Raw genomic sequence first — 11,698 nt, 5'->3', positions numbered from 1 at the left:
ACACACACACACACACACACACACACACACACACACACACACACACACACGGATGTATTATTGTGGCACAAGTTTCCTGCGATACAGGAAGTGTGATCTTAAAAGACAACAGCTCTTGCTTTAGTTTTAAGGCTGCATGACAGACCACAATGTCGACGAGCCATTCTGCATTTCTTTGTCTGATGCTTCGAGAACTAAACATGACTATCAATCATTTCTGCTCTGAAAAGCATTATTATTATTTACCCTCATCTTTATCATTTCTGGAATTAGACAATAAGTAGTTCTACATCTAATTAAATGTTCCAATTTTGGAGTTTTAAACACATTTATACAATGACGCATTAAATTGAAATGAATTAAAGTGACGGTAAACAATAATGTCACATAAATATTTTTTAAAACATTGTATACGTTAGTAATATATCCACAAAAATATTGAGCAACACATCTGTTTTAAATTGTTAGAATAAGAGGAAATGTTTTGTTAAGCAGCAAATGATTTCTGAAGGATCACGTGACACTGAAGACTGGAGTAATGACGCTGAAAATTCAGCTTTGATCACAGGAATAAATTACTTTTTAAAACATATTCACATTGAAAACAGTCATTTTAAATTGTAATAATATTTCACAATTTGACTTTTTTTTTGTTCTAGTAATATGTTCTACATAAAAATCATGACTTTTTTTTAACAGTTTAATGTTACTATTAAACACTAAATTTGAACTTACCGTCTTCATTAATATCAGACACTCCTTTGTCTGATTTGCTGGAGAAACATGTGCTGATGTTTCGTATAATCATTAGTAACTAATGAGTCATGAGTCATGAAACACACCCTTCTCAACAACCTTTGATTTACACATGAAAGAACTGCACATACTGAATCATATTGCAGATTATGAACATTTCTGAGCGTTCCTATAGGAGAAGAGAGAGAATGAAGCGGTGGCTGATGGTCTGAGGCCTGTTTCACTCCTCATTGTCCCGATAGTGTCAGAATGAGAAACTAGTTCCACATTAATCACAGGTAACGTTTTGTGTGATGATTACGGAAACAAAACTAATGCTCACAGGTTACGGTAGTGCGGATGATACCTAGATGATTCAGAGGTGTTTTAGGATTAAATATGCACAATTACAATTATCCCAAGTTGCTCAACAAATAGAAATGACTAATGGAGGATGATTGTCATACAAATGTGACATGAAACTATTAAATGGATGGTGAAACTGATCCGTCTTTGTTCAATCAACATCATTATTATTTTGTTTTATTATTAAGTGTCTCCTTGTATGTCATTATTACTTATTATAATATAATTTAATATCATATTTGTTTTATTATCAGATTAAAGCTGTTTGTGTACCTCCTGAGTCCTGCATTTCATCTACAGCGACCCCTGACTATATCATTTTAAATGTAATATATAATAATAATAAAAAATAATAATAAATAAAAATAAATTATTTTAAAATAAGTGTAATGTTTATTATGATAATATGGTTTTAAGTTGAATATTACATTTAATATTGTATTTTTGTCATAAATGCTAATTATATAATAAAGTTATGATAAAGCAAATAAATTGATCTTGATCTTAAATCTAAATGTTGAAATGCTATAGGAAGAGTGCATGTTATATATTCAATAAAATAAGAATATATGTGTGAATTTTAATGCCTTCCTTTTTCTTCTGTAATGCAATTCTGTTATAATGTAGGCCCTATTCCTGTTATTGATAACACGGATTTAAAAATTCAGATAATATTAGTATTGATTTATAGTATAATTTTATGAAAATGAAGTAACTGTTTGTTTCGTCTTCGGGGTGTTTCTAGCTTTATGTTCAGAAGTGGATGTGCTGTAGAATCTCCTAAAATTTGGATGTTAAACTGACTGGAGGGAATTCACACAAATGCTCATTCAGTTCACTTCCCATAGGAAAGCAGATCTGAAAATCATCATGTGGAGGTCAGTACGAGCACCAAAGCATCTGAAAAGTAGAACCAGGAGCAAAACCGAAAAAGAGATGCTGAATAACGTTGTTCCACAAATGAATCACTAAATGAAAAGCATGTTCCTCTGAATCACTATGAATGGTATCAGCAAGGCCTTGCCCTTCTCTGAGATACAGTGGGGAAATAAGAAAGAGTCATTTGTTTTTTCAGGAGCTCTGGGAAAATTTGAGAGAGGCTTTCTCAAATAATCATTTTTATTATTTGATAGTTGTCATGACAGTCAGCGAGTTATATAACAACTTCAGCACTATAATGTAGCTATGATACTCAGAGACATCATGTCCCAAAATATGTGATGTAAAACCGAATTATTCAAGAATCACTTCATATGTTGAGCTTTTAGGCAACACTGAATAACATTATTTATATCCTCCTGGGACCCAGGAATAGACTTTTGTCCACTGTAGTGTACATTATATTTTAGTGAATTTCTCTGACATCATACAAGTCACATGTCACAACCTGGGTGTCCTGTAAAGAGCACATTCAGGGCTTTTCAGAGATACCAAATGTTTGGAGGTTTCACCATGAAAACAACTTTAAAAATGTCTGACATTAATTTAGTTATCAAATGTAGCACTCTTATGGAAAATGATAATATATTGTCATTTTAATTTAAATCGGACTACTTTTCAAATTTGTATTTCATAAACCAACATCTGAGGAAAATGTTATGGGGTTTCAAATCAAATAATGACTTTCTGTTCCAGAACAGGACGTTGATTTCATACATGTCCACTGTAGAGGTTTATCAGGCATTTTGGGAGACACAACAAGTGAATATGGAAATAAGTTCTACATCAATATTCCTATGAAATATTATTATTAAAATGTTGCTAATTATTACTCCAATCATTACACTTCTTTTTTCATTAAATGTTGCTCCAAGAACACATTAATGTGCACATTAGATACAGTGTATGGATACATTGCATTGAATGGGAATATTAATTTATGGCCATTTTACCCACATATTGCATGAAGTAAAATGGTGTATCAATTCATTCCGTTATATCTTTCATAACATAATTGAGAATCATCTTTATACAAATTTTGGTTAAAAAAAATCCTGAAACCCAAAAATGTATTGCTGATTTAAAAAAAATCCCATTGTTTTTGCCTATACATATCATTTCAGGTCATTTTATTTTTTAAACAACTGAGTCCTGGTGTCCGCTACAGAGGACATAGCATAACATATGAATAAAATATACATCTAAAAAAAAAAAATCATTTGTTTCTTATGCTCTAAACAATGTGATGACAGAAAACAAAAAAAACAAAAACAAAAAAAACTTATTTTTTCTGGGTCTCAGGAGGATATTATATTAACTGACCTATGACATATCTAGTGTAGTGAGGTATATAATTATATACTTCAGCAATATCACACAAGCAAGAATGCTGTTGTTCCGTATATCATCATGACTGTGATTTGGCAAGATATTTCTTTTAATATTCAATTTAATAAACATGAAGATTAAGTAACTTATTTCCGCCAATGAAAATAGTTCCAAACGAAGCAGCAGCGGACTCATTCACACTGAGCAACACACAGTACTGGCGGTGTTTTATTCCTGAGTGAATCGGTGGGTTTGAACAAATTAGTTGAGTGATTGATTGACACACTGGAACTTGTTTTGTTCCCGAATGAATCAGTGTTTGAAAGGATTGGTTGAGTGGATCATTCAATGATTCACTCATTAACACAGTCACCTACATTTGTTCCTGAATGAATCATTGTGTTTGAACAAACTGGTTGAACGAATGATTAAGTGTTTTGTTTGTTACCCCCCCATCCCCGCCTCCCCTCCCCCTCCCTCCTCCTCCCCTCCCCCTCCCTAATAATCGCAATTTAAATATCAAGGCAAATAATGAACAATTATGATTTTGTCATGAGCCCTAGATCACATTCAAAAGTCTTCAGAGTAAATGTGATTTTCTTCTTTTTTTTAATATGCAGATGCACTTACCTGTCATTCTAGAATGATCCATTCTGTCCAAAGAAAACTATTTAAGTCATCAAGTGAAATTGTTTTAATTTCGCAATATATATCGCAGAAAAACTAAATATCACGAGGTAATTTTTTTTTTCCAATATCGTACAGCCCTAGTTTCGAATTCAGCAACGGTTACTCGATTTGTTCGAATGAATCAGTGTTAAAACGAATAGGCTGAGCAAATGATTCAATGACTCGCTCATTAAGACAGTCACTTGATTTGTTTCAGAATGTGTGTTTAAACGAATTGGTTAAATTAATGATTCAATGACTCACTCATAAAGACAGTCACTTGTCGCCACCTACTAATATATTGATACTACTATACTAATCCATATACTTCTGTAAATACCTGTAGAATTGCACATTTACAATGCACACTGATTAATTGCACAGTAGTTTGTACAGTTATTGAAGACATGTCCTATACAGTAAGGCCTAAACAAATCATAAAAATATAAGAACATGCAAGCACTGATTAAGCACAAAAGACACAAAGTTAAGAAATAGTAACTTTCACGGTAAACAAAACAGAATTCAGCCAGAAGTGCTCTTAAAATATTGGAATCTGTTTAATGTGCATTGAAACAGGATTCAGCCTGATACACAGTCAGATCCAGACAAGTGAGTTGATTACTTCCCTCTGTGAGCTCTCAGAGCAAAACACACCAAAAGACCTCAACACACGCTCCTAATGTGCAGAACACACACGTCGTGAGTTTGTTTCAGTCGCTTTAAGATGTCAGAGACCTACGCCTACACACTTCATCTATATTCAACAAAAATAAAGTGAATTTCGCCAAAAAGAAGAATAAAAATCTAAAAGGCAAAAACTTGTCTTGTTAGCACTGTTAACTTAATCTAGCTCACATTCGTTTTCCACTTTTATACTAAATTCTGACCTAAATCCCCCCACCAAAAAGGTACATAATAAATACTCAGTTGTGACACAATGAGTTCAGAGTATCTTAATCAAACAAAAATATATCATCTATGTATTTAAGTGGATAAATTAAGTTGCCATCTTGCTATCTGAACGACACAGCATAGTTCATGTCAAGTTCTTAGCTGACGGAATAGCAAAATTACTGTGTAATATTATTACAAACAGACATGATAACGCTTCTTTCCATAATCAGAGTGAAAGGACATTGTCTTGTAAATCTAGAGAGGACGGTTTCTCTCCACCTCTCTATATTTGTAATACAGCATCAGCATTGTGTAGCAGGACACACTGGAAGTGTGTGCTTGGCATAGATACAGCATCCCATTATAAGACTCTAGAGTGCAAAACTTTTACAAAGTTAAAACTTCTCATTTTGTCCATTTGTGATTCTCTGAAACTTAGGCGAGAAAGAAATCTTGGGATCGTGATACTTTCCTCTTGAGAATAAAATGGTATTAAGATATTTCGCTTGCACGCATTCTCCCATTCGCTCCATACACCAGGGGAAAAGCCTGGCTCGATATTCGTCAAAATGCTCTATATATAAGTCACAGAGCAGGGTTCTCCCACTCATATGGCTATATTTCTGTGGTGTACGTCAATAAATAAACATAAAGCTATATTATATATGCTAAAATTAAAAGATCTAGAACAGCTACTCTACACATAAAAAGATCACTACAGACTATCATACTTAAATCCTCAACATTAGGCACTGAGATTTTTTTTCGATTCATAGTGACAGACAAAAAGGACAGAAAGGAAGGCTTTGTTAAGGGGTGTTTTTTTCATTTTGGCTTGATTTGATAAAAAAAAAAAGTCCTTAGTGGAGAAGTAAAGGCCATTTAGTGTATATATATATACAGTTTAAAATACTTCCTTCTAACGAACAATGTTTGTTCATTTCTTGTTTCGTCAAACACAGGGGGAAATGAGAGGTTTTCAGTATTATAAGCGAGTTAGTGTGATCTGTGTGATGTGTTGACTGAAGACGAGGGTCAGGCTACGGTCAGTCATTTATCCCTTGTTCCCTTCTTTTAGTTATTTTTCACAATTTTCTCTTTGAACTTAACTCCAGAAATGATACTCTTACACACAAACACACACTTTTCCAGGCCGTTAGCCAAGTTGATCCTCGTACTGCTTCCTGAAACAGTCACCAGCAGGGAAGAAGTCCCAGCATCGCTCCTGATACATTTTCCATACGTATGACTCCTAAAAAAAGAGAGAACAATCAAATCTAATGTTGTAAGTGTACATTTAGAAAAAGCTTTAAAATTTGTATATATATATATCAAAAGATAAATATTCAGCAAGGCATTAAATTGATCAAAAGTGACATTTATAATGTTACAAAATATTTTATATTTCAAATAAATGCCGTTTAAAAAAAAACAACTTTCTATTCATCAAAGAATCCTGACAAAAAACGTAAAGGTGCTCTAAGTGATGTCACACGTTGTTTAGGCCAAACATTTTTTTGTCACATCCAGCAAACATCTCCTCACTATCCGCTCGCTGCCTGTCCCCTGAACACACTGTAAAGCGGTCTCTGTACACACCACAGGCTCCACAAACGGCAACAAAACACACTGGGCTAACCAGCACCACGAAACATAACAAACTGTTCCAGCCAATAACCGACAAGAATGATTTGGGGGTGTGGTTTGGGGGGTTAGTGCGCGGATGAGGAGGAGGGAGGGTCGAGCTAGCCTCCGTTTTGAATGACAATAATTTAAACGTCAACAAGAAGTGACATCACCCAACATCACCTAGGGCAGCTTTAAGGGAGTGATGGTCTTCACAAAAAATATTAAGCAGCACAACTGTTTTCAACACTGATAATAATAAGAAATGAGCTTATTATTTTTATTATTATTATGTTTCTTGTTAAAAATTCAGCTTAAAAATTAAATTTATTTTTATTTTTATTGGCAATAATGTTTTTACTGTATTTTTGATCAAATAAAAGACTTTCAAAAACATTTTTAAAAAATGGGTTACACTTTATTTTACAGTGTCATTGTTACAGTGTAATTATATATTTAAGTACTGAGTAATATTAAGCAACTACATGTACTTACTTATAGGGTTAGGGTAGGATTAGGATTTGGTTGAGGGTTAGTTGCATGTAATTATGCATCATTTACTGTTATTACTATGGTAAGTACATGTAACATAATTTAACAAGGACACTAAAATAAAGTGTTACCAAACATTTTTACCAACCCCAAACTTTTGAACGGTACTGTAATATATATTTATAATGTATGCCCTTTAAGATAAAAGCTGAATTCTGTTGTTGTTACAGGTTATTTTTTTTTATTTTTTTTTAATAAGAAAGACACTGACCTGTCCTGTGTGCTCCGTTTCATCTTTATTGATTAAGTACATCAGGAAGAACCTGCACGGCGGAAAAAGACACGGTTTCAAAATAAGGAAAGAAAAATATTAGCCCGCAATATTCTCAATAAACAAAAGTATTTACAATACACTTACATGTAGTTGGCTAAATTGTGCTCCTCCAACGTATGCGTTTCGAAGCCATGCGGAGTCGAGTCAAAGTAGTCACTTCCAATTCCACAGATGAAACACTTAGTCTTTGGAAAGACAACAAAAATATGATCATTTTTCAGAATGTGTTCATTATGCATAACACAAGTATGCATTCTCAGGATTGTCCCAAGGGGCGCTATGGCACACATTAGCAAAAGCTTCTGCAACAGTCAGTTTCCTCTGAGGTTAACCACTGTAAAGGCAAAGCAACAGTTTGAAGAGGATCTCGTTGAGAAAGCTAGTTAAAGCCGAGTCTGAATAAGATAATTCCCTACTACACAGTAAGCAAAAATTAGTGTGTGAAATGAGTAGTATTCATAAAACAATAGGTAAAAAAAGAAGCTGGATGACCAGTTACTTCTGCTGAGGTTCAAAAGTGCACATCTAATGGACTCTTTAGTACTTTAGTACCCCTTGATTCCACAGGAGAGAATGTGTGAACTGAGAACACAAGTTACATGACATTGACAACAAGGCAGATTGTATCCCTTTCCCTAATCCCTTTCCTCTCTCTCCACCCCGTCTGTCTGATCTCTACACTGACCTATCCCATAGCTCTGAGGCGCTGTTTGGTACTGAAACCATTGTCAGTCAACAACTTTTTTTTTTGCAAGGATGTTTGAAATAGTTAGGCAGAAAATAGTCTACTTCATTTGTCAGTAGGGCAATATGGTTTTCGTTTATGTTGCTTAGAAATTTGAGTGATAGGCTTTGTCCTATTTAATTTATGTTATTTATATTTTATAAATTTTTTCTGTGACATTTTTTTCTCTGCTGACAGTACAATGTTAAAATAATATTTATATTGACACGAACACAATTTTTGTATAGCATTTATAATTGTTATAGGCTACTTAATCTCTCTCTTTCCGTTAGAGACATTTGAATGTGAGATTCTGGAAACGAGATCTAAATTTTGCGGACCCGTCCGGTCGGGATATAAAACGGGTGAACACAGAGTGTATTTTAAGGTTGCTGAATAGAACCTTGTGGGAGCGGGGCGGGGGAAAAAAACCTTCTTAAACCTTAGGTGTGTATGTGTCCCGAATAAATATTATTAAAAAAAGGAATAAAGTTTAAAAGTCGGACTGTAAGCGAATGAGGCATGATTGCTATTCACACCTTTATTAAAATGGCTGTAATCTGTTTTTAATTAGTTCTATTTACTATTTAGTAGTTAAATAGAGTATTTAATTTGTATCCATAGGCCTACTCCGTGTAGCTGGCTAAAAAAAAAAATTGGCCCGCGGCCAAAGTTACTTGCCGACCCCTGGTGTATAGTTTGTGTATAGTATAAATGACTGTGTGAGAGTTTTAGTGTCAGTACTACATTAAACTACTATATATAAATGTTGAATATAATGTGTAATAATTCAATGCGGGAATATTTGTGTGTCCTGATAATGCCAAATGTCTGATGTTACCAGTAAAAAGTGGCCTACATTTTTTTAAATATCTAGTCAGTGACAGAGTGCAAGCATATTAGTCTAAAATAATTGTGTATTTTCAGCTTCAGAATCATGAATATTGTTATTCTGGTGTCTCTATTGTCCTGTGCCTTGGGTTTCCAGCACCGAGTCCAAGCCTATTCATTTATACCCACAATGTAACACCAAATCTAGCATTTTAATAAACAGTACATTTTCTGTTAACCATTTGTCATATGTCTTGGAGTATCGCAATAATATCGTATTATGCGTTCATACGTAAATTGCATGAGCTTATTTTGAACATCAGATCTAAAGATCTGAAAAAGCCCAAACATTTGCTCGCCCATAGAGCCTCCCCTTGAAGAAATCAGGACAGAAGTGATTGAAAGTGGACAAAAGAGACAGATTAAAACACCAGGTGTAAACGGGAATGTGTCTCCCTCGTCTACTTGTGATCCGATCGACCAAAACACATCTTAACACCAGCTGTAAACTGGGCCTTTGACTAAACACCATTTAGCTGCTTATTCTGTCCATAAAGCACCCATTCAGCAACAAAGAGACTTGATTTACACATAAAGTGAGCAGTTTGTTTTGTTTCAATGTCCATTTAGGGGTGGGCTTATGTGAAAAAAACGATACCAAAAAACCCCACTAAGGTTGGTTACTGTCAGCGCAATAGATTTAAATGACATTTTGCATACTTGAGTGAAGTATGAAAATATATAATGCGCAGTTGTACCTCCATGTCCTCTCGGACCTGCTCCTGCTGATCTCTCAGCTCACCAAAGGCATCAATGATCAGACCTGCACACAACACAAACATCAGTTCATCATGACAGATCGAGATGACATCATGTCAAAACTCAATTTACAGAGCACTAGATAGCCCACAGGGTCTAAAGCTCTCTAACGAAACACGTTCCTCACCTTGAATGATGGCCAGCAGGATTACAATGACAAAAAAGAAGAAGGTGATGTCGAAGACCACACGATAAAGTTCATACTCGTCTCCAGCCGGATCCTCGATCTCATCTCCTATACCGCCACCGGCTCGCACACCCACGTACATGTGGAACAGATAACACTGAGAGAGAACACATGATCACGGTCAGGCGGGAAACGAGAGAGTGGAATTCAACCAAACGTAGAACCACTTACAGTCATCATGTCGTCACACTTCATGTCCGGTTCATCTTCATCCTCACTCATGTTGTAGAACTTTCTGAAGAAGTTGAAGGCCACAACGGTGTAGAGGTAGACCACCACAGCCAGCAAACCCACCGTCATCAACAGCTGAAACACAGTCATCATCAACATTTATATCTAGAACAGATGTCTGTAAAATCTCGGCTAAATATGCTGATCTCTGAGAGCTGTACCTGTTTTCCATTGTGGGTTACAGAGGACAGGATGGTGCGCAGGGTTTTGACGCCCATGGCGATGTCCAGCAGATGACAGGCGTAGAAGAAGTTGTTGTAGTGGCCAAGAAATGACATGACCATATACCAAACCAGATACAGGAACGTCTAAGAGCAAAACAGAATCCAAATGAATGATCATTGTATTGAATATCCTCAGTGATTTATGTGACCACGGACCAGTCATAAGTCGCACGGGTATATTTGTGGCAATAGCCAACAATACATTGTAAGGGTCAAAATGATAAATTTTTCTTTTATGCCAAAAATCATTAGGATATTAAGTAAAGATCATGATCCATGAAGATATTTTGTAAATTTCCTACCGTAAATATATCAAACATTTATTTTTGTGAGTGAATGCAGCACAATCGTGAACATAAATGGACAACTTTAAAGGAGATTTTCTCAATATTTAGATTTTTTTGCACCCTCAGATTCCAGATTTTCAAATAGTTGCATCTCGGCCAAATATTGTCCTATGTCCTATCCTAACAAACCATACATCAATGGAAAACATATTTATTCAGCTTTCAGGTGATGTATAAATCTAAAAAAATTACCCATAAGACTGGTTTTGTGGTCCAGGGTCACACACACACATATATATACTGTATATATGGAAAAAGTCAGTTTTGTCTTTACTGAAACTCACATTATCAGTGAACACCACTCCAAATTTCCAGATCTGGTATTTGATGTCGAAAGATGTCAACCTGTGGATTCATGATATTATATAATGTGAAACAGAATCTCAATTCTATTATACCATCATGTTTATGAGTAGTTTGATCTTCGATAGTTCGATGTTCGATTCTCAAATGACTCTTATGAATAGGTTCATTTTAGTGAATCAAAAACATTCTGCATGACCAGAGTAGCTCAATTCCCAAACAAATGAGACTTTTGAGACTAATAAAGAGTAGTATAGTCCAATCAATTCCCAAACAAATAACTTTAATAAGCTGTAAACTATAGCTGTAGTGAATCATATCTACACAGCTTACAACTTACTGTTTTGTTGTGAGATTTAAATCAAGTAGTTACTGACTTAATATATGACAGTGTAGTTAAATATATATTATACTTTTTTTTATTAAAATAAGTTAATAAATGAAACATGTTTTTGTTTACTATTGTTCTTAAATCTATTTATTGGATATATAAATCCAAAATATTAATTAAATCTATTATTCTAATTATGGGATTGCATTTATACCGCCTCTAAAAAAGACTGTAAAAAGTCATTATAACATCAGTCTAAACACATAATTTCCAATAATTATTTTACATTTATTTATTATTATTTTTACATTTAT

General features: G+C 34.5%; 1 protein-coding gene across 14 annotated transcripts in view; it reads right to left on the bottom strand.

Moving 5' to 3' along the window:
• Window positions 1-4,579: 4,579 nt before the first annotated feature.
• The window catches only part of ryr1b (ryanodine receptor 1b (skeletal)), a 112,146-nt gene continuing 105,027 nt past the window's right edge, over window positions 4,580-11,698 (bottom strand). For all 14 annotated transcript variants that reach the window (XM_082181319.1, XM_082181327.1, XM_082181329.1 and 11 more), the window contains 8 exons: window positions 11,035-11,095; window positions 10,341-10,487; window positions 10,120-10,254; window positions 9,889-10,045; window positions 9,701-9,765; window positions 7,472-7,572; window positions 7,325-7,376; window positions 4,580-6,187 (listed from right to left, as the gene is read on the bottom strand). In XM_082181319.1, coding sequence (XP_082037445.1) covers window positions 6,092-6,187; window positions 7,325-7,376; window positions 7,472-7,572; window positions 9,701-9,765; window positions 9,889-10,045; window positions 10,120-10,254; window positions 10,341-10,487; window positions 11,035-11,095 — 814 coding nt within the window. In that variant the 3' untranslated portion in view covers window positions 4,580-6,091. The remainder of the gene's footprint in view (window positions 6,188-7,324; window positions 7,377-7,471; window positions 7,573-9,700; window positions 9,766-9,888; window positions 10,046-10,119; window positions 10,255-10,340; window positions 10,488-11,034; window positions 11,096-11,698) is intronic.

Source organism: Leuciscus leuciscus (genome assembly GCF_965113295.1).
Source record: "Leuciscus leuciscus genome assembly, chromosome: 10".
Classification (NCBI taxonomy): Eukaryota; Metazoa; Chordata; class Actinopteri; order Cypriniformes; family Leuciscidae; genus Leuciscus; species Leuciscus leuciscus.
Note: the sequence above shows the minus strand (reverse complement) of the source record. Positions and strands in the feature narration are given on the sequence as shown.